General features: G+C 41.9%; 2 protein-coding genes across 2 annotated transcripts; both read left to right on the plus strand.

Annotated features, from left to right (window-relative positions):
* The first annotated feature begins 4,908 nt into the window (after positions 1 to 4,908).
* On the plus strand, positions 4,909 to 7,479 carry LOC119435796 (uncharacterized). Its single transcript, XM_037702515.1, has one exon. The coding sequence runs from the start codon at positions 4,909 to 4,911 to the stop codon at positions 7,477 to 7,479; it is 2,571 nt and encodes an 856-aa protein (XP_037558443.1).
* Positions 7,480 to 12,311: 4,832 nt separating this feature from the next.
* On the plus strand, positions 12,312 to 23,743 carry LOC125942031 (uncharacterized). The gene is made up of 5 exons (XM_049659947.1): positions 12,312 to 13,239; positions 14,608 to 14,671; positions 20,238 to 20,400; positions 21,969 to 22,087; positions 23,329 to 23,743. Exons 1-4 carry the CDS (start codon positions 12,928 to 12,930, stop codon positions 22,081 to 22,083), a joined length of 654 nt encoding a protein of 217 aa, XP_049515904.1. The 5' UTR covers positions 12,312 to 12,927; the 3' UTR covers positions 22,084 to 22,087; positions 23,329 to 23,743.
* Positions 23,744 to 24,050: the final 307 nt, after the last annotated feature.

The raw sequence follows: 24,050 nt of genomic DNA on the forward strand, positions 1-24,050 counted from the left end.
CCTGTAGGAAAGTTCTAGTTAATTAAGCTTCCCTGATCACAGCCCAGGGACAGCAATTATAGCTCAGAGGCTGTACCACATTTCATCTGTCAACGACAAGTACCTTTTGTAAGGGATATGTCGTTTTTGATGGATATTCATAAAAGTTTAGGAAAGCCGATGGGGCAGAGTAGAAACCACACAGAACCTTTATGCACCCTTAAGGTGCTGCTTTGGCCCAGGGCTAGCAATCTTACCCTAAAGCTGAAAAAAGCTTTTGCGGTACCCTAGTGAGCTCAAATTACACATGCGCCGAGAGAAGGCATACAGTAAAACCTCATTCGAATTTTACAGGACTGGATAAAATTCCGAATTAACCGAATGTTGAATTATTAAGGATACCAAAATAAAAAAAATGTTCCCACAACACATTTTTATACTGAATTCATCCGCAAATCATGTTTCTATTTTGCGCATAAGCAGTGCAGGAGCTGCAAGTGTCGTCATTTCATTGACCGATTATAGTGCTGGCAGCGGTGAAGGCCTCGAGAAAGTACTTTCTTTGCAGTGCGGCAGCAGCACACAACTTGGCCATGTCTTCACCTGAGACATGCTATTCACTACCAAGCGTCCATCCCAATTATTTTTTCGCCAGTGAGCTGGCTTTTAACAGATTGCCCGTTCATCACAATGTAACTGGCTGATTGGATGCCAGCGTGCAGGCTGCAGTACACTCTTTACTATTTATCCTCGACAGCTTCCGCCGTTTTGCGACAATCCATGCAATGCACCAAGTCAAAACTGAAACTACTGCTTGCCACAACCGCTGTGAACAACCTCATGGTCTTGATCATGATAACAGAGGGCGACTAAGCACCTCTGAAGGCAGCGGCCAATATGCGGTGTCATGCACTGCAGTGAACGCAAGGATAAAGGCACAACTAGGCACAATGTAATTCGGTGTTCCCATACAGTTTCCACCGATGACAAGGCGATGACTTCCTGTGTCATTTCAGTTGGACAATAGCACCGCTTTTGCTGTTTTGCATTGCACAGTAGTGGCACACCTTGCTCGGAGCGCTATGGGGGTCATTAGGCAACATCTAATGTCACATGCAGCACTGAACATATTGAATAGAACTACTTATCATTTCAAGGAAAAAAAGAACATGTGCTGGAGCACTTTTCATGTACATGAAGGACACAACCGTTGGTGTGGGTTTTTCTTATTGCACAGTGCAATAGATTCAGGACTTAAACTATTATCACATATATTTCTTATGCAATGACCTTCCTGTAACAATCTGCATCTCTCTTCTTTTTACTTTCCTCTAACATATGCTCCCAGTTCTTTATGGTATAGTGATGGGGACACAGTGCCAGTGCATCTGTCTGCTAAGTGCCGAGTATGAACAGCTTCTATTACCTCACGTGTCAGCTGTTGTGCGGCTCTGCCCACAATACTGCACTGGTCAAAGAAATTGCAACCGCACTTTTTTTACAATGGCACACCAGCCATTCACTGGCAAATTTCTTTACATTGTTGTTATGCTCCCGTAGCCAATTCTTCAGGCATCTTCCTGTTTGTCTTAGATACAATCTAAAGCATTACAGGGGTAAGCGGTAGATGATGCACTCAGCACAATCAACAAACTTATTTTCATGCTTTTTTTGTAGTGGTGTCTGGCAGCAGCATATGGGTTAGTCATCCAGCATAGCCTTGCTAGCTTGTTAGGTACAGAAAATACTACTTGTACATTCTACCATTGGGTAGTCCTTTTCAGGTTGTGTGATAGCTGTGGTCCCATATATACATAAGCTATCACACAATTTGAAGAAGACTGCCCAACAATCGAATGTACAATTAGCATTCTCCACACCTAACAAGCTAGCAAGGCTATGCTGGATGATTAACTCAAATGCTGCTGCCAGACGCCACTGTGAAAAAGAAAGCACGAAAATAGGTGTTGATTGTACTGAGTGCATCATCTACCGCTTACCCCTGTAATTCTTCAGATTGCATGTAGGACAAATAAGATGATGCCTGAAGAATTGGCTATGGGAGCATAACAACAACGTAAAGAAATTTGCCAGTGGGTGGCTGGTGTGCCACTGTAAAAAGTGTGGTTGCACCTTTGTTTGAACAGTGCAATATTGTGGGCAGAGCCGGACAATAGCGGACACACGAGATAATAGATGCTGTTCATACTCAACACTTAGCAGACAGGTGTGTTAGCACTGCGCCCCTGTCACTATCCCATAAAGAAATGACTTATTTAAAAGGTCATGTATGTCTGCCGTCATTTATACATGATGTCACACCGTTGCGGACATGCGTAGAGACTCTATAAAAAGACGTGCCGTTGTAAAATTGGAAGTTAGCATTTTGTGTTGTCGTTTTTTATCTGTTCCCGCTTTTTTAACGTTACTGATGCTCCCAGTATGACAGACAAACTAGCCTGAAACAATGGCTTGGCATACCACTATAGAAGTGAACAGTATCTTCCTATGCATACCTTCTCAAGTTATAAACAGGGTATGCAATCCTTATCACACTACATAAAAGCACTTTCATAGACGATTAATGTCGAATTTTCCTGCTCCTGTAGCGACGCACTCCTGTTCACAGATAAATAAAACAGTTATAGGAGTGGTCTGTTCTTAGAAATGTGAATTTCACTGGAACAATGACAATCACTTATACGGACAATGAATTAGCTTGAAATACTAGCACATTAGCATCTGTTTCCTTTCAGAACACTGCTCCACTGGCTGTTTCAACAACTGCATAGATTGAGCGCCACAGTTAGTACAGTGTAAAGTACTCCACACATATTCATTGTAAAGATTGCCATAAACCAGTTTGATTCAGTTAAGTGAACACAGCTTTCCTTTCCATCAACTGGCACGAACAATGGTGTTTCCACACCCAGGTCAGTAGGTACTGGGACAGGTTCCTGAAATAAAAGCAACACGCCTCTGTGGTTACACTGTAAAAAAATTCCGTAATTTTACAGACGAATCCTACGTAAAAATACAGACTCCAGTTCTGTTTTGCAAAAAACGGAGGGAACATACGTAAAAAAACGGACGCTACTACCGTTTCTTGAAAAAAACATAGCGTGTCCGTAAAAACGAAACGCATGAAAGACGAGGCTCAGCGTGCATATTCGGCTGGACACTATATATACAGATCTACAGAGTGTGCTTATTTATTTGATTCGCTTTGAATCAGCCGGCGAATAACAAAAAAAGACTTTTCGTGCGGCTGCTGCGCTGCTTGCCACATTTCCTCGAGCGTACTACTGCTTCATTGTATTTATCCATGGGTATAAACGAGTGCTAACATCCATTGCATGTTATGGTGTGGCGGTAGCTATATATGCTAGTGCCGATTTGTTCGGTGCCCTTTTGCTTTTCTACTCGTTTGCGGAACACCACGGACAATTTTGTGCCAGCATCGGAGCCGCAGAGATTTTGACAAGAGATCGTCGCTCGATTGCAGGTAAGCTTGACTTCAGCTTTGTCATATCTGGCGCGTCGTGTGCGAAATGTGTGTATTAGTCATTTCCTGTCAAATTGTTACGATGGGTACAATGCAAGTTCTTTGTTGCTCAACGACATCGGTGCACAAGCCGTACAGTGGCAGGAAAACCTCGTGCTCCCTTTGTCGTCAGTGTGCTGCACAACTCTAGACTCGCTGTACCGTGCCTGTGTTTGCGATTAAGCATAGGGTCCACCAGCTGCTAGTTCTACATATACTGTATATGTTCGGTGCTGTAGTGCGAGCTTGTTACGAGCTTTGTTTTTCTTTTATAGAAGGAAAAAAAGAAAAGGGGGGGGGAGATAGGCCTTGCGGTGTTCACGTCAGACGGGCATAACATCGTAACGTGCCATAGCGTCACACTGCGATGTTTATTGTAGACACGGTGACCTTGCACGCGTGCAAAACTGTTAGTGTTCACGCGAGAATTTTACAGGCGTCTTTGCATAATGGGGTGCATATGTAATAAGTTGAAGTACGATGCCCATGTCACCGTTTTCCAGTTTACCGAGAGGTGCAGCCGTTTTCTTCTTACATGCAGTCGGTCAGCGATTTATATTTTGAAACGGTTGAGTTTGCATTGTTTTCAATTGTGGGAGCAAGGACTGCAGAAAACTTGCTGCCTCTCCACTGCTACCGCTCTTATAAAATTTATCTGCAGTAATATTATTAGCATTGTTTTGTATCGTGCATTGTATTTATGAAATTGAAATAAGGTATCTATACCTTCAGAGGAAGTCACCCAGTTGATAATTCCAAGCTTATCAGTCATCCTTCATTTATGAAGTCAATCATTTCATATGTAAAACTAGATTACACTTGCATCAATCTTACATAATGCTCATATTAAAATGTGTCAAAGTATACTGGGTTGTGTGCTTAGCACATACAGTTAAAGGTCAGCTTCTACCTTAGAGTTTTTTTTTCCTTATTCGTTGCAGCTATTGCATTTTACTCCCAATCAAAAATGTGCCATGGGCAGGAAAAGTCAGTTTATTAATGCATGCTGTTTTATTCACAAGGATGGGTACATACGAGTTGTGTACAGAGGTGAACATAAATGCATGAACTGCAGCTTCCACAGGAATGTGGAATTACCTACCCAGGTGTGCATCCTGCAATTCAGGACTGCAGCCTCAACTAGGCAATGCGAATGCCGAAATGCATTCCACTTTGCATGCCGTAGATTTCAAAGAAATTCCAATTTTTTGAACCACGTGTTGCATTAAATTGGGACCTTTGCATAGCAAGTGTGTTCGTTCATTTGTGATTGGATGTGCAAGTAAATTAAATATTTCAGGCTATTAAACTGGGAATCATTCAGAGAGTGGGCTTTCTTGAATAGCGAAGTTGATTGCTGTATCTCCATTGCAGCCACATGAAGAATGTCGGCATGCCGTCTTTGTGTACAAACTTTCTCCACGTTGCCAGCCTACTTCAATCACTACAAGTACCACAGCAGTGTGCTGGGTGGTGCCCTCTGCCCTAGTGAGCCTTGTGATGCTGTTTTAAAGAACTATGAAAGCCTGAAAAGCCATCTCTTCAGACATCACAGAAAACGACGAAAAGAAGAAAATGCAGTTTACATCTGCCCGGTGATCTCATGTGAAGCAAGTGAACTGACCCGCACAATGTTTTTGTCGCACATTGCTACACACTTTAGTAGTGGCACAGACTCTGTCACATGCCCTTTCACAGGTTGTGTCAGTGTGCTGACGACAGCTCAGTCATTCAGAACGCATGTGTCAAGATACCACAGTGGCACTACAGATGCTCTACAGCACTTGCAAGGGCCAGATGCTGACATTGAAATGGAAGCAGGAACTGCTGAAACTGAAGAATCTAGTCTGTCCATGAGCGTAGTGCGAAGCCATGATGTAGAGCCTAGTAGCAGCAGCCATTTCGATGAGAACCTTTTTACTGATAATTTTGCACTGTTTCTTCTGAAACTTGAGAGCCAGCATCACGTACCTGCTAGTACTGTGCAAAACATTATCAAAGAGATGCAGAATCTTCATAGCCTGAATCGTACTTTGACTTTACAAGAGGTTTCAAAAGCTGTCTCAAATGATACCCTTGCTGCTGTAAATTCGGCACTTTCTATAGACCCTTTTGGAACTGCATCTCTCGTCCTCAACTCATCCTATTCTAAGCACAAATATTATAAAGCAAACTTCTGTTTCGTGCCACCTGTAGAGATCACCCTGGGTATGAACAAGCAGAATGTAGCATCAGTTTGCTGTTATGTTCCAATTGAAGACCTGATATGTTTCTTGCTCTGTCATGCACCTACTGGTCAACCCAGTGCGTCAGATGGGTGCTACCATGATTATATTTTCTGCCAGCCTTTCAAACAGTCCGATGAAAATGTCATACGCATAATCCTGTATCAGGACGAGTTTGAAATTGTGAACCCACTGGGCTCATCAAAGGGCCATTTCAAGTTGCTTGCGGTGTATATGACCCTTGGGAATTTGCCACTGTACTGCAGGTCGCGTGTAGAGAGCATGCAGCTAGTGATGCTTTGTCGCCAGAAAGACGTAAGAGAATTTGGGCTCCAGAAGGTTTTACAGCCATTAACCGAAAGTTTAGTGATGCTGGAACAGAAAGGACTGCCAATTAATGGAGTGAACCACCATGTACGGTTGGACTTCGTAGTGGGTGATAACCTTGGAAGTCATATGATTGGTGGCTTCACCCAGAGCTTCAGCACATCCGCATTCATTTGCCGTTTCTGCCTTTTGACTCGTTTAGAATTTCATGAGAAACCACATCTAGTTGGGGAAAGGCGGACCCCAGAAAAGTATATGCAGTCACTTGAACGGCTTGAAAGCAGTAATGAACAGAGTGACTGTGGCATTGTAAATAACTCCCCGTTTCATGTACTGAGGCACTTTCATGTGTGCCGGTCAGGATTGCCTCCATGTATTGGACATGACCTTTTTGAAGGTGTAGTTCGACATGACTTGCCGTTATACATTCGGTATTTTGTCACCAAGAAAAGGTGGTTTACTTATGAATATCTGAACAACAGGATTTCTACTTTGAAATACAGCACTCATGACCTGCGAAACAAGCCAGCCAAGGTGCCCAGCCAAAGTGACAAGCTTGGGGGCCATGCAATTCAAAATTGGACGCTGTTAAGATTGCTTCCTTTGTATATAGGCACAAAAGTGGCCGATACAAATGACCCAACTTGGGAGCTCGTGGTCAAACTCATGGAGGTAACCGATCTCATTATGGCACCAAAAATAACTGCAGCTCAAGTTGCATATCTGAAAATTTTGACCGAAGACTACATAGTGTCTCGAAGTATCCTGTTTCCCAGTGCCAAACTACGGCCAAAGCATCACTACATGCTACATTACAGTGAACTTATTCAGGAGTTTGGCCCACTCTGCCACGTGTGGACTATGAGATTTGAAGGCAAACATCAATATTTTAAACAGTGCATACGCAGTTCACGAAACTTCAAGAATGTCACAAAGACATTGAGCGAACGACACCAGCTTTATCAATCATTCCTGGCTGCCCGAGGTTTATTCCGCACTTCTCCAGTGTTCACAGACATGAGCCAGGATGAGCAAACAAGGATTCAGAGTGAGGTTGTGCATTGTCAGATTCGTGAGCATAGTGTCCTGCTAAAGAAAGCCACTGTGGATGGTTGCATGTATGCAGTCGATGACTATGTTCTTGTGTCGGGAACAAGGTTTGATCCTGTGTTTGGTTTAATAATTGCCATTGTGAAAAACATCTCTGCAGAAATATTTCTGTTAGTTAAGTGTGTTCGTTCAGCATGCTTGCCAGGTCTCTCGTTGTATGTGTTGCAAAGTTCAGCTTGCACAACAGAACTCCTATGCCCTTTTGAGCTGCTAGACAGGACAGCTTACCAGCCCTACGCTTTCAATGGTGCCACTGTTATTAGACTGAACTTGTCATTTCCTGAAACGCTGTGAGCACTATCAGGCTGGTTTTGCATGCTCAATTGTGTATCGAAATTCTGTTGTTATACCTCACTGTGAAGTTTGTTATAAAAGTTGAATGAAAAAGCATGCCTTGCAATAGCAAAAAAAAAGTTTGCCTTGTTGATAGGGCTTCATATAGTATTTTAGTCCTACATGTTTTACTGCAGACACTCGATATACAGCAAAGCCACTCAGTATGGTACATTATACAGTAGAACCGTGTTACAGTGCAGTTGTTGATACAGGGAAGACCTTCACTATATTGGTATCTTCACTACAGCTTTAGTTCACCATTTTGCTTTTCTGTGACTACGATTAAGCTTTGCCATGCACAGTGGGTTCTAAAGGAGTGCAAGTTTGCTACTTGTTGAAATGTAGTGCCTATATTTACAGAAAAGTTCTTACTGTAGAAAGAATGGTGAATGCTAATTCCAAGCAATCCTGTTAATGCACAAATCGTTATTCAAGGTGACCAGACAATGGCAAAAATCGCTTGCAAAAGGAAAGCTTTCTCGGCCCCATATTTGCAGGCTATCATTGCATGTATGGATTCTGCCACCATTTCTGTAATAGGAAAGCATAGTTACCACTCTGATGGGACTTCAAAGCAGCCAGTGTGTGCATTCAGGCATAAATTGTAAATTGAAATGGTTCGCTGAAATAACCATGGTGAGTGCAAGTATTGTTTACTCCCATAATTTTCTGAAAACTGTACTTTTGTTTATGGCACAACTACCCACGGTTTCATATATCAGTTTATTCGTTATGACCATCTTAACTATATCAATTAAAAAAATTAATGGACACCTGTCTGAGTGTAATCACAAGCAGTTGTAGCAGCACCAGCAATGCCACCACCTTCTCGCCTTGCAACGTTTCTATATAAATTAGTTTGTATATGTGTGCTTACTCGTGCTTAAGCAACGCAGTATTTCTCTTCAACACAGATGTTCCCTATATGCGGCTTTGCTCTATCAAGATTCTGCTGTATCATACTAGAAAGATGGCTACTGTTGTCGATGTTCCAATATTTGTATCAGTTTATAGTTGTACTCTCAGAGTAAAATATAAATTGTAGCCTGCAAACTCTGATATAGTGCTGTCTTGAAGCAAAGCGTGCTTTGTGGTATGCTTGTTATTATGTAAAAAACTCTTTTCAATTGTTATGTTAAGCCAAGTTGCATTTCTTGTGTGAATTGCCGTGTGAAACTTGCTTGCCCAAGTAGGCAATATTGATATCAACTGCTCTGTATGTGATGTTAGATGTACTGGACAGTCTGTACTCTTTTCCATGCCCCTGGGCTTGGAGCACGTAGTTGCATTGTTTGCTTTGCAACACATTTGCATTTGTCTGTTACCTGGTGTTTTGTGATTTATACTGTTAGATGGAACTTACAAGTTCTGAAAGTTCCAGTTATTTGGTGTGGCAGCTCGCATAAGTGTCATCACTGACCAGTGCAGTGAATACTGTAGGTTCTTCGCTATACAAAAGTGTTTCTTGATGCTTCTCAACAAGCTTCTCGCCACTGCACTGCAGGAAACAGTCCACTATGCCACTTATTAAAATTTGGAGTGGCGATCAAGTGGTGAAAAAGGTGGCTCATGCTACCACTTTAGCAGAGGTGCTTGTTCAGGCAAACGAAAAAGGAGTCTGCAGTTCTCCAAATGCAAAGGTAACGTCATTATTTTGTCATAATAGCTACTGTTCTGTAGCCACTTCAATATTTGTGTGTTAGTCGGTATGTAATTTTGGAAGACAAAAAAATATTTTCTGTAAACCTCTGATGTATAGCGCTTCTGCACGCAAAATTTGTTTATTCAGAATCAGCCCTCAGTTAATATGCTACATTTTATATAATGTTTCCCATGGCAACAGCTTATACATCATCTTGCGACATTTTCAACTTCTGTTATTTATATTTCTATCCACGTTGAATAACCATTAAAATCTTTTTACGTCAAGCACATTTCATGTCTATTGCACTAGCGATTACATGTATCTTTTCATTTTGTCATTTGACATTTCAAGGGTGGCTCTTGTAGCTAAAGCCTGTTAAACATAGACATTGATGCTGTAGTGTGTCATGCTATTGGAAAATGTGATCTTAAGCAGGTAAGAAACTTGGAGGATGGGGCTGCCTTAATGATATGTTACCATGAAAAGTGTACTAGTACTTGTCTCCTATTCTATAGAGAATCATGTTTAAGGTGATGCTGCATTTTGCAACATTAAAATTGTTTACACAGGTAACTATTTTTCTGCTGTAAAGGTGAAAAATAACTGACAGATCGGAGTGGTGAATTAGGAGTACGGTTGTGTATACATGCAGCATTATTAGGTGCGTGCTGTTAACTTTTGGCAGTACTTCTAAAGCTATGGTATCAACCACTGTGGTAATGCATCCGTCTCGGAGGGGAGTTCACAACGTAGCTGAGAAACTTGGAAGAAAAAGGGCTTGCGCACTTCAACAACAGCACTGTTCTGTTCTGCACCACTCCAAAAAAATGAGTACGCATGCACGAACAATGAGAACACTAAGAGAATGCCACAGTTTAAAGGTGCATGGCTGTATTCCTTGCTTTGCTCTTCATCACTTTTCATCTTTAAGCGAAATGAAAAATCTTTCGCCCAGCATAGCCAGCCACAGTGGGCATGTTCACTTGTGGCTCTTTCAAGGCCTAATAATCGTGGTGATAAGCAACTGCAGATTTGCACCATTTCAAAATTGAAACCCTGACATGTACATTATAATGAAAATACATTTTGCACTTGTACATGCAAGTCTGCCAAAGCCATGTAAGGGTGTAAGGGCAATGCCTTAGAATAACTTAAGAGGTTTTGGTACTGCAATACAAGGTGAAGAAAAGGCCTGTCAAGTTCTCGGGAAAGAAAAGTAAAGAGAACGGGGAAAATTGGGCGAGTTGGTTTCGATTCATTGCAACAGGTAGTGGCAACAATGAAGTTAGAGAAAGAAATGAATTGGAAGAGTGCTAAACTCCAGCTACATTTTATTCACAGAAATCGTTTCCTTGAAAAGTAACAAAAACTGTGCTTCCAGCTTTCACACATAACAGAAAAAGTGTAGACTGAGAAAAGAACTTAAAAAGATGAATCGCAAAAAATGGATCACGGGAGTAAGCTAAAAATGAGTACCTTATTGCTGACATCATCGTGACATCCTACTTATAAATCAATTATGCAACACTGTGCACATGCTTAGCCTTTTCTAACGTTATTTCACTATCCAAAGGTGACGGAGATGTCTGGCTGGAGCATGCACTCCCTCCCTCTCTCTCTCTTGGCCTTGCATTGCAAGAGTTGTCGTCACGCTGGTTTTAATGCTGATGTGCTTTCCAGCATGAAAATCTGAGAGCACGTTAGCTGGTAGAAGCATACCACAGCTAGAAACCAGGGAGTGCATGCAGCAGCCTGACAGCTGTGTCACTTATAGAAAGTGAACCCGGTTAGAAAAGGGCTAAGCATGCGCACAGTGTTCCACAATTGATTTGTATGTAGCATGTCCCCAATAATGTCTACGTATAAGGTTCTTATTTTTAGCTTATTCCTGTGATCAGTGTAATTTTATTTTTTAATTATTTCTCTCTTGATCTACTCTTTCTCTGATATTGTGATATGCAAAAGCTGGGAGTACAGTTTTCGTTTGTTTTCAATGAGGCGATTCCTGTGAATAAAATGTAGTTGAAGTTCAGTGCTCATCCTGTGTTTCTTCATCGTTTGCAGTACTCATAACGATCAATGTACATAACGATCATACACATAACGATCAATGTAGGTACCAACAATATCTGCCATGCAAGATATGAATTGTCAAGTTAAAAATGGAAAGCTTGAGTATTTTTCCTTTCTGAAACATCAGGACATTGTGGAAGCTAGCTTCTGTGAAAGATTGCTCAGCTGGCCATGTTTACCTGGAAACAGGAGAACTAAGTGCAAGAACCTAAAAGCATTCATTCACTTTGATAAAAAAAATGCCTATTCAGAAGAAATTGTTAGCCCTCAGGGAGCCTGGCATACAAGTGAAAGGCATAAAACGCAGCCAGCTATTGTCATGTGTGCCTGCATGGCATTCAGTTGCCATAAGTAGCAAGCCACTCTTCTACCTGTAACAGTAGTTTGTGATCTACAGCAGACTGTAGTAGTATGTGCTGCTGTATGGCATCAGACAATCTATGCACTGTGTTACAGCATTGGCGTTATATTAAGTTAGAGCAACATGGAAAAACTGATACAGCATTTTGTTGCTCAATACGTGCTACGTAAGTGTTTTTCCGAGCGTGAAAGAAGCCAACAAATACACGCAAAGTACCTTGAGCGTCCAGTCTTGCGTGGCAATTGATGTTGCTCCACAATATTCTCGTTAGCACTTTTCATTGAATTATAATATTCGAGAAGTTTAAGACTATTAGGCAGAATGCAACAAAATCTTGAGTATCTCCAAGCGATGGCAAACAACGTTACCTTGGTTCTGTCCAGCTACGTGGTATTTGCATATTTTTAAATGGTACTGCATGTAGGTTGGGACACCCTGTATATGGTAATCTTTGAACTTTTTCATAGTTTATAGCATAAAAAAATATCATGGCATATTTACTTGTAATCTGTCATGTCTAGCAAAAAAAACAAATTGTAACATTGGAAATAATTTTAAGTTAATTCTTCTTTCAATGTATGACATAAGTTGAATGTGTAACATGAAAAAAAGCTAGTAAACAGTTTATTTTGAGAAATTTTTGCACTTGAATGACTGCACGAAAATTTGTGAGCGGGTTTGCTTTTTTGTTAACCTGAAAATGATACAGCATGAAATATGGGTTTTCTGTGGGGAGCTTATTTTTACTTGCTAGAAGAACTTAGCACGAAGTGTTTTTACAAGCCATAAAGTCTCTTAGCGCTATCACTGTCATGAATATGTTGCACGATAAAAGCACTGGCGGTACAATAAACATGCCATGTTGCAAGATCAAATGACAGCAGCAGAAATAAACCTTTTGGAAAAAGGCGGAAGCCATTCTTAGGTTGCATAAGTATCCTAAAGACTTCACAAAGGACAAATTAACATAAAAGTATAGTGTTGCTTACGTTCAATCAAGGAAATCGTCAAATTATAATAAATGTTCTGTGATGTGCTTTTCTAGCTTTTTTTTTCAACTTTTTTTTCTCCAGGTTTTGAGCTATTAAATTGGTTTTTGTATCATGACAAAACATTGCCGTACCTGCATGGAATATTATACATGATGGGCAATGACATTTGCTCATAAAATTGCAACTGTGTATTTTATCAAATTGTGATTTGTTCTTTTTAAATAACAATTCCTTTTGCTGAATAACCCCATTTTTTTTCTGATGCAGACGTGTGCAAACTTTTTTCCAAATGTAAACATTGGTTAGGCATTTCCTTCTCGAAAAACAGATTACGTATGAGACACAAGGAATCGTACATTTTTAACTGTCATATTTTGCTTGCAGCACACATGCATATGTGGGGGTCGTGTATCTTAGTGAGTGTTTTATTTTTGTTTCAGGCTGTGTTTGAGGAAAACATGGCAGCATGTGCACCGCTGCTGCATAAGCACTTGGCACCTGTGCTGAAGAAGGACACCATGTACTTGATTTTTCAAGTTGAAGAACAACAAAAAAGAGGCAATGCTAAGGCATCGGAAGAAGCACTGATGCCACTTCTGTGTGCCTACTTTAAGGAAAATGAAAGGCAGCTTTTCCAAGTTTTTGAAGTAAGTCGCATTTTATTACTTGGTTTCCTCCTTAGTACTGACATGAAAACATTGTCCTACTCCTGATGGTAGCTCTCCTGAATGTAATTGTCATTTGACGGCTAAATTTTTTGAGATTGCTACAAATAATTGATGTCATGTGTGGTAGAGTCGCTGTTCTATAGGTGCATGTCTTTTTACGTTTCGCAATGTATTCGGCACAAATATTGCAGAAAAGCGGTGGGGAGGCACGTTTTCTTTCCAGCAAGCAGGTGAGTTTGGTTAAGAGAATAAGCTACGAGACTGTTCCAATGCAGTACTCAATCACCATATGCAAATACACTGCTAGAGACATACTTGAGGTTATGGTGTAATGAGATGTTTAGGCATGTTGGGTGCAATATGTGGATTGACAGCAAAGTGTCCTTTCTATGCCCAGCAAAGGCGCGAGCGGCAATGCTTGCATAACATGCATTTGCTGCCTTTCAGGCATCACAAGTAACCAGTCGGTTACATATAATAAAAACGGGCTAAACAAAATCAATGCATAGAACGCATTGTAATTCGAAATAGTTTAGTGTGCATATTTGAGATTTCATTGCACCTAAACTAGGCACCTCCAAAACCCCCATTTTAATCCCTAAAATTTCACCCTCTGCTCATTACTACTGAACTTAAGTATTCATAATCATAGCCTCGAACTTTCTTCCCACTTAGACTTTGCTAGCTGTGGTAGCCTTTCAAATTCCATAATACACTTCGTAATCTCAGTGCTACCCTTGGAATCACAATGTTCAAGGTTTGGCTTGTAATTTAATCAGATGCGTGAAATTGTTAGCAGAAAATTACGTGCAAAATTAACAATGTTTATGACATACAAAGCTGTTGCTGTAGCATTGTTCAATCATTTACAAACTCGATCTTTATTTTTTTTTCACATAACTGTAAAATGCCAAAGCAATGAGGCTAAAAAGAAATGCTGCTTGCTGTGTAGTGGCCTCCTGATTGCATTCAACCTACCATTGATTGTGCACAAATTTTCAATCAATTTGTGCTACATAAGTGTTAGTGCTACATAAGTGCAGTGCAGGGCATCGAAGTTACTTTTGTAAAAGCATGTAGTATGAAATATTATGCAAGTTAATATCAACCACTTGAGGGGTAAAATGAAGTGGAACCAGAAGCTGTAAACATAACTTCTCACTTCCATTGCACTAGCACTGTATATTTCGTTTTATCACTGTGTAAACAGCTCACTTCACCATAGGCAGCAGCATACCAGGTGACATTCTGTTTCTGTACTAACTGATGTCTTGAAAGGAAAACAGTTCACTAAGTGCTTGGTGCTACTGGTGCAAATCGCACCCCCCCCCCTTTTTTTTCTTTCAGGAAGGAACAAGCATAACGGAAAAGCTGGAAGAGCTGCCTCTCACACCTACTGTCATCGCACTGGGTAAATGGCCATATAGGCTTCAATTTGCACTGTTGTCATGTATTTGCATGCGTCTTGTAGGAAAATATTAACTCGAAGTTACGAAAAAATAATCAATCTGAGCATGGGCATTTATTCCAAGCACCCCCTGTCTAGAGGTATGTGAATGAACAGTATCCATTCACTCGCAGATTGTGAGACCATCAATAAATGCATCAACGATACTCATTACAGTTGACTCCCGTTAATACGAAGTTCACGGGCACTGCGAAAAACTTCGAATTAAACGAACTTCCAATTAACCACAAAAAACAAAAACGGATATTTTTATTCGAAAATGACTGAAAAAAAATCGGTTATTGCCGTCTGCTTCTGCTTGCGGCATCTTGCTACGGAGAGCAAGTTCTGCAGGCTGTAGACGTGGCCGAGTGCTTCGTCGGCATTGCTCTCTGCAGCAAAAAACCGCTGCGCGATGGCAAGGCCCGCAGCTACATCAGCAGCCGCAGGTTGTGGCTCACTTAGAATGTTGTCCCCGTCAATTTCGTTAGCAGCCTCGTTGGGCCGAACCATTTAAATAATTTCACTGTCCGTCAGTGCACTGCACGTTTCAACAGTGCCATCAACGGCGACGTACTCTTCGAAAGTGACGTCACTGAGAGCTGCTTGAAGAGTTTGGTCGTCAAGCTCGCTTGTGTCTGCTTCCCCCGCTGGAGAAGACGAACCAACTCCCGCCACACTTGCACTAAAAGCACATGCCCTGAAGCAGTTTGCAATTGTTTCTTCTTTAACGCGGCCCCACGCTTGCGCTAACATGTGGATAGTACTGAGGACGCTCACCTCGTACTGCATGGAGCTCTCCATGCACAAGAGCATCCGCTCGAGAAGGTGCTTTCGGTACAGCACCTTCACATTTTTTATGATCCCCTGATCCATAGGTTGCAACACCGATGTTGTGTTGGCTGGCAAGTAGGCGACGCGGATGGCACTCAAGGCCGGCACATTCATGTGGGCACTGCACTGATCAACAAGAAGCAATACCTTACGGTTAGATGATGCGAACTTGCGATCTAGTTTATGTAGCCAGTCTTTAAATAGTTCCGACGTCATCCACGCCTTTCTATTGGATGCGTAATAGACGGGCAGCGTTTTGACGCCCTTAAAACATCTAAGCTTAGCGGCCTTGCCGAGCACCAGCAGGTGACATCGCTCCCTGCCAGTCATGTTCGTGGCAATCAAAACGGACACTCTCTCTTTGCTGCTTTTCCCTCCAGCACAGTCATCGTCCTTGAAGGTCAATGTCTTCTCGGGTACCATCTTGTAAAAAAGTGCCGTCTCGTTGGCATTGAAGATGTCTTCCGGCTTATATTCGCTCAAGTATTCGCGAAGCTGTTGTTCTCTCCACGTCGCACATGTTTCCTGGTCGACGGACGCCCTTTCGCCACTCACGCTTTTGAACACCAGGTCGTGACGTTGCTTGAAACGTGTCAACCAGCCATCTGAAGAGGCAAAGTTTTCAATTCCTAACATCGCCGCAAGCGATAAGGCTTTCGCTGCAACGATATCGCCACTGAGCGGAAGGTGATTGCTCCGTGCCTCCCTAATCCAAATGAGCAACGCTTGCTCTAACTCCGGATGGGCGCCGGTGCGCATTCTCTTGCGAGACATCTTGAACTGGTCTTTTTCAACTGCTTCGAGTATCGAGCGCTTGCTCTTCAGGAAGTTTGAAAGAGTGTTGGGCTTGATGCCGTACCTTCGCGCGATGTCCTGCTTGGCAATGCCTCTTTCCTCAACTTCTTTCATAATCTTTACTTTCGTCGCCAAGTCAAGCGTCCGATAAGGTCCGCGGGTTGCCATTGTCGCGACTGCAGGTGATATGCGGCGCGCCGCAAGCGGAACCTCTGTGCAACGAGGCCTGACGCACTACAACACTCGAGGAAACAAACGGAGAGCACAGAGAGGCCTAGTACGTCAACGCCACAGAAAGACCACGTGACGCGGCTAACCTTGCCGCCTGATGATCTTCGGCGCTGTCGTCAGCTGCGATGCCGAAGACGCCAGTACCTAACATTGACGCTTCATGAGCTGTGGCGCTGTAGTCAGCTGCGATGCCAACGATGCCCGTGCGGCATGCAAAGCTGATTTTCACTTTAAAAATAGGAAATTTCTCTAACATTACGATCACGTGGAGACATCCGATTGAGAAATAACTTCTAATTAACCACTATTTTAGACTTCTAACTTCTAATTACCGAGCATTTTTGTCTGTTGGTTTGCATGCAAAACTGACGGGACCCCTGCTTCACTTCCAATTAACCGAAATTTCCAATTAAGCGACTTCGAATTATCGGGAGTCGACTGTATTGTTCCAAGACACGCAGGCTCAGTTGATAGAAAATCAAGATGGTAGGATGGTACTTGGTGCCTTTTGTAGTGAGTGCTTATAGTTAAGAAGCAATTAAGTATGAACTTGATTGTGTGAAGCAGTACTTTGCACATAGAAGCGAAATGCAGCCATACTGAGTTCAATTTATGTGCATCTCAATATGCATTTTTTTTTCTTTGCCACCATGTTAGAGCTGGCAAAAAAATAGTTAAGTATCGTACTTACTCGACCCTAACCTGCATCCAATTTTTGCGGGTTTAAAGGCAGGAAATAAAAATGCACCTGAATATAATGCACTCTTGATTTATGAAAGAACATATTTGCACCAAAATGCACAACGTACATTTTTGTTTTGCTTAACTGACATTGCAAGCATACAATAAAGATCCCTCAAAGTTCTGTCTACACAGACTTCTGTGTGTGGAAAACCACAGCTATTGCTAAAAGATGGCCATTAGTTTGCAGGTGCATTTGAAAATTGGAAAGCAGAAATATTTAGGAAGCACCCCTCGGATTTCACTCAAGAAATGATACACGACCTTGCTACAACAATTCATTTGAGACTTCAGCCTGATAGTATTTATAGATTTTTTTTTCAATTGCCTTCGACCACATCTTACACACATCATACTAGTCTTAAAACTCAAAACTGTTAGAATTAGTGTCAAAATTTGTTTCATGGATTGAAGCCTATCTGCCCAATCAGTCTCCGATTGTTTGCATAAATAATGCTGAATTGGACCATCTTGGTGTTTTTTCTGGTGTGCTGCATGGATTGGTACTAGGTCCTGCACTATATTAACGACATCTACTAATGTATGGAACGAGGGGTAACAAGGCTTTTCACCAATGAGTCTCCTGTTTATATTTACAGTCCTGTCGAAACAGCCAATGACCAGATAAGTGTCTAGAAAACATTGCGACTTGGTGCTACAATTGGAGTATGCAAATTAAAACAAGCAAAACCACGTGTGACTAACTTGTAAAAAAGTGATTTTCAACTAATGAATACCTCTGTGGTATGAGTCGATTCGGTAAAATATCTTCGCACCACAATAACGAGGTCATTGAAATGGGAGATTCACGTCAATGATGCATACACGCATACTTTTAAGCAACTAGGATTTCAGCATAGAAAAATAGTGGCGACTACCCCGTCAGTAAAATTGCTGCTTAGAAGGCACTGGTTAGGTCAATATTACAATATGACAGCTTAGTATGGAACCCACATGAACAGTACCTAAACTTGGCACTAGGAAAGATTCAAAATGGGGCGCTCAGATTCATTTACACCAAGTACACAAGGAATGACACCATAGCTGCACTTTGCATCCAAGCAGGCAAACCAACACTAGCATGCTGGAGGAAGTTGGACTCTGAAATTTCTTTACCACAACCTCTTAAACTTTACAAAAAATATCAGTTTCGCCTTAAGGGCGAAGCAATGAATGCGATAGCAACACAGCGATGTCATACGATGTAAGGCGAGCGGCTTTGGTAGCAATATGAATTGTAGTAAACATGAGCTTAGTAAGTAAGCAGGTGTGCTGCGGCGTAAGTAGACCGACAGAAGAGGCGCGTGTGAAACGGTGGTGTTGATGAGAAGCGCTTCCCGTGGGCAGCACGTGCGGGTGCGAAGGGATATATACACACCTGTAGCGCTGCACTGCCGATCCGGGCAGCAGTGCATGTGTAGCGCAAGCTGGAAAATGAGCATGTGAGATAGGCTCGACTATTACTAACTGAATTAACAAGCGTGGTGTCAGCGCACAAGCAAACATGAATAGATCACACTGAATGACTGCAGACGACTGTCAAAACGCTGGCAGCAAGCTTAGCCGCCGCAGCGGGCGAAGGTTCGTGCGATCTATTGCTTCAACGGAAACTGAGCAGTGAATGCACAGCGCATACAAAGGTCACAGCCGTGTGGAGATAAGAGACGGAACAGGTGACCGCCACAGCTAACGTACGAGCACGGTTGTTGGCAGAGAAGCTGCGCCCCCCCCCCCCCCGCCCCCCGCTCCCTCCTGCACTGCCTTGGTTGCAATATACGCCTTTGGTGCCGGAGCACAGTGTCGCCGCGCCTCCCTCTCTCCCTGCCATACCCCCAGGGCCTTTCGCGCAATGGTCGCGTTTGCTTTCCACGGAGCGTTCGCCCTCCGTGATAGCGCGCGGGGGAGTTCGCCCTGCGTGATAGCGCGCGTCCCCTTGGTAACAAGCCATGGTAAATATATACCATTTTCATCATATTATGACAAACCAAAATACTTTTTTCTTTCTATTAATGGTAGAGCTCTGGAATTACCTCTTGAGTGATGTTCACAATCTAAATTCATTTGTGTCGTCGCTTGGATTGCACCTCAAGGCATTGTCAGAGTGCTGTACGCATTCTCGTTGTCTTGGCTTAGCGCTAACTTATCAATAATTTTATCGATGATGCATTTTCTACATGTACTGATGTATGTCCATTTGTTTCTTTTTTTTAAATTGTATTTTTTAACCCTTCTGCATACGTTCATGTCTGTTTCCGCATTTCGATGGAGGCGAAATGCAAAAACGCCCGTGTGCTTGCGTTGTAGTGCACGCTAAAGAAGCCCAGGTGGTCAAAATTAATCCGGAGCCCTCCACTACGGCGTGCCTCATAATCAGAACTGGTTTTGGCACGTAAAACTCCAGAAAGAAGAAGAAGAAGTGTTTCTTTACCACACTCTCCACTGGATCTGCATGTTGTAATCTTTGATTTCCATTTACTTACTGTTTGTGCCTTTCATGCTATACACAATATTTATTTTGCCTTATTGAGCTTTGCTGATATCCTGTATGGTAAAGTGCTATGCTCTAGAACCAGCACTGATTTGCCCTGAAGAACCTATTTTGGATTGGCACATAGTGACAACTTCTGGTATGCATCATAACTGATTAACATGACTTCATGGTTGCAGAAGTCATTCATTGCAGAAGTTGCTCATTTTCAATTGCCACTAGAATCCAGGTAGTACTTTATACGACACATGTGCCCTTGTACTCTGTTAAAATTAATGCCATCCATGCACACTGGCATAGCTTATGTAATGGCATTTTCCGAGTGGGGATGCATTTAGTTAAGTTAAATTGCTGTAGGAAAGTACTGTAGGTTACTCTGATCATCCTAACACCATCTAAGAGATTAATCACATTGAATGCTTTGTTATTCCATTTTTACAGGTAGCATTTTCAGCAAGCAATGCTTTGTGACATGCGACCACGAGGTCCTCTTCTCGCAAGCGTTGAGCTTCACGGAAGCAACTTGCCTGATGTTTTTGTGCTATTATGTGTTTAATATCACATATGCCGAGGAGGGTTCAACCACACTAGAGTTTCTCCAAAGGTACTGGACACTGCTATTTAGTTTACCAACATGTTACTTTTAAGCAGTTTTTACGCTTCAGTGCAGACTTGCATATTTACCCATCTTTAATGTTCCTTTGACTTCCATTATTTCTGATATAGTTCAAAACGTTCATGCCAGCAGATAAGGGATATGATGAAATTTTAGCATAGGGGACTCAAAGCAGTTTGTGCTAGCCAGATAGCATTTGTATAACATACTTTAGCGGGCTCTAATGGGCCTTGTCTTGCCTGTAGCATCACTGAATTGTTAAAGCAGCCGCCACGTATTTAGGTAACATGAGTGCTTGAACCAAACTAAAAATGATACTGTCATTTATTCAGTCACGTTTCATTCTTTTTCATTTTGGAGTCGTCTTGTTAGCTAATTATGTTTATGTAAAATTTTAAATATTGTATTATGGTACAAGACTTATTTCAAAAGTTGTAGAATCTACCCAGAAATACCCAACGAAGTTGTTTTCAAGATGTTAGCTCCTAGTACTTCTGGGGCTCTGAAGAAAGCTTGCAAAATATTTTTGGGGAATCTCACTGTGCACTTGCACGTCTGAACTTCAGGGCCTTCAATTTGTTTCAAATAAAGTGGAGTGCATGATAATCACTAATCAGAAAAAAAAGCAAATAACCATGGCCTCGTTGGCCCCTTTGTTTTGATAACCTGGCACAGCTCTCGAATGGAAACTCTTATCAACAGTTTTTATGGCAGGTATGCAGGCCTCATTCATCGAAAACATTTTACTGTGCTGAAAACTAGATGTGCTAGCATTCAGCAATATTTCTTCAGTGACCCCAGAAAGAAGTACTACGCAAGCAATTTTATTGGTTGTTTCTCAGTACGCTGTACAGCTTTTCGTCACTCATTAGCTAACCTCCTCTGCTTCAAAACGGTCTGTTTTACTTGAGATGACAATACGTTGACCTAATCTGCCTGAAGTGTACCACTTTATTTTTAAACTTTACGTGGTGTTTTCTGAGGCACACAGTATAAGCCGCATACATGACCCTTTAATTTTTGTATAAAAGAAGTTTGTACGCATGGATACTTAACTGGTCGAGGCGAGATATTCAGGTGATAGATTGCATTACTACTAAATGGTTGTTTATTTGAAGAAATATATATATTCAAAATAAAGGAAAAATTTTTACTGCTGACTGCACCGTAACTGTCTAGTATGCACGGCTGACACCTGAACAACGGTCAGCAGTGGGTGTGGGAGTAATGAACAGGGAGAGAGAATAGAGGGAGACTTTTTGCATATGTACAGAGAAGCACATATCTCATAGCTCGCTTGTGGAGTGACTTTCATGAAACCCCCTCCCCCACCCATACACTGGCACTGTTTTTTGTCGTGTTGAGTATCCGGCAGGCGCGGTTAGACTGCTCGAGCAAGTTGCACAGGGTGTTAAGAGCTGCCTCTCGGGCACGAGAGGGACTGAGTGACCATAGGAGCAGCCCCTGCGGGCGGTAGCAGCTCAGATTGCATTAAGGAAGAAAGTGCTTTGATGGTACCCGATATGTGTATTAAAGGAAATGTGTTTGTCTTGCAGGCTGCTATTTCACATACAACCTTCAACGGGCACGAAAGCACAAGGGAAGAAGTCTCGGACAAGTGTACATAACAAGATTATGTCATTAGCCCGGAAGCTGCAAGTGAAATGTTGAAGCTGTGAGTGGTTATATCTAAATTTTTTTCACGGGGCATTTTTATGCATGTTGTGTGTCATTTTTATAATGCTGTAAATACCATGCTTCGACTTGAAAATGAGTTAAAACTGTTCGAAGTAAATGTTCAGTTTTAGGATTTAGGTGGGGTTTTATTCGGCAATGTATTTAAAAATGTGGGAGCTACAGAGATGCCATACCCTTTAGGCAGTTCTTATTTAGGCATAAAGTTATTCATTTTAGCAAGAACCATTTGATGCATCTGTTGGCTCGAATAAATGCCCTACCTGATAACGTAACCACTTAGCCCCTTTTTGAAGGGTTACTGTAGGTCCATTCCACTTAGTCTGCACTTGTCTGTTTCACACTTGACGTGCAGGCAGATTTAGCTTGCACTAGCATGATTGTGTTGGGCTCGTACCACTTGTCATGCCCGTGCTGCATGAGTAAGGACTGGCATTGAACTAGCTATAGCTAATGCACTAAATCAGTTAAATGGATGAATGGACCATGTGATGACACAGGCCTCACACATTTTTTTTTTCAAAGCATTGACTCGCTTTATGTGATCACAGGGCCGGCTGTACTTGTTTTTCACTGCTTGACAGAGGTCATTGCATGCAATGGGTGCTTCTTACTGGCTGATATTTCTGGGGATGTCATAAGTGCATCACCATTTAAGGAAAACCAATTAAGTACTGGTTCTGAAGTTTGACAGTGCAGCAATATTCAAATGAGATGCCATATATGCAGTTGTGAGCAAGTCTAGAGACCACAGGGTGCCATCAAATATTTTCTTCGCAGCCTTGGTGGACACTAAGTGCTAAGGCCTGTGTGCTCCTGTTAGACCAGTGTAATGCATTGACTATTTCACGCTGCATTGCTTGCTAGGCAAAAAATTTACATTTTTGCTTATACCATGGTCTCTAGACTTTTGCTCCCAACTGCACTTCATGCTGTCTTCTGCATGTCATTTCTGTTTTGTTCTCAGCCCCACCCTCCCCATTGCAAGAGATATTGCACTTGGCATGTAGGTTTCAGTAGGCAACACCTGGCGCTTTTTAGTTAGGAAGGTGGTTTTTCAGTGGTGGCAAATAGTGCCTGCACGTGGAGACTGGTTTATGGGCTAGCACTTCCTAGTACTTTACAGCTGAGGAAGTGTCTCCTATGGTGTCTGCTTGATGTATTTGGGGGGGGGGGGGCTAATGAAGGCCCTAATAACTTACTCTATTCATTTCTTTTCAGGTAATGAAGCTTCCGGAATCCTTCTAGTCCTGCAGTTTTTTTCTCTTTTTTCTTCATCTATTTTTTGTAATAAATATAACTTTTGTTCAGACCAGCAGTTGGTTGATGGGTTGGGTTCACATGAAGCTGCGCAAGTATGCTTTATGTATGCCATTGACAGCCCAAGTATACAACACAATGACATGACGAAAGTAAAGCAGTGGATGCAAGAAGGGAACATGCGAACACTGTTTTTACATGGTTTCAGTCTATATAAATCTTTATGTTCGGGAGGAAAACCATTTGGTCATTATGAACCATTGAATAATTTCTGTACTTCGCGCTATGATAGTTGGTTTGCAATAATTTGTTTTATGTAAAACTTGAAATGAAACAGGAAAGAGTATGGATGATGCTGTTTCCTGTATTATATGATCTTCCCATCATCTTGCGTCTTTTATGCTGTGTAAAAAAAATGTGCAGAAGCATCTACTCTCAAACCTTTTTTGCCAACTGTATAGCCGCAACTTCTGCATAGTGTCGGTACATTTTTTTTCTTCAGTATACCATTCTTCATTTCCAATAAATGGGCTGTTTCTGTAATTGCTACAAGAAACCTTGCTTTACATTGTACACGTTCTATGGACTGTCTGTTGTCTTACAGCGTTAGTTACAGCATGTCTGTAATTGATAAAACGGGCCTCATTTTACAGTCTGTTCTATAGAACAGACAGACCGTAAAA

The sequence above is a fragment of the Dermacentor silvarum genome, unplaced genomic scaffold (genome assembly GCF_013339745.2).
Source record: "Dermacentor silvarum isolate Dsil-2018 unplaced genomic scaffold, BIME_Dsil_1.4 Seq916, whole genome shotgun sequence".
NCBI lineage: Eukaryota > Metazoa > Arthropoda > Arachnida > Ixodida > Ixodidae > Dermacentor > Dermacentor silvarum.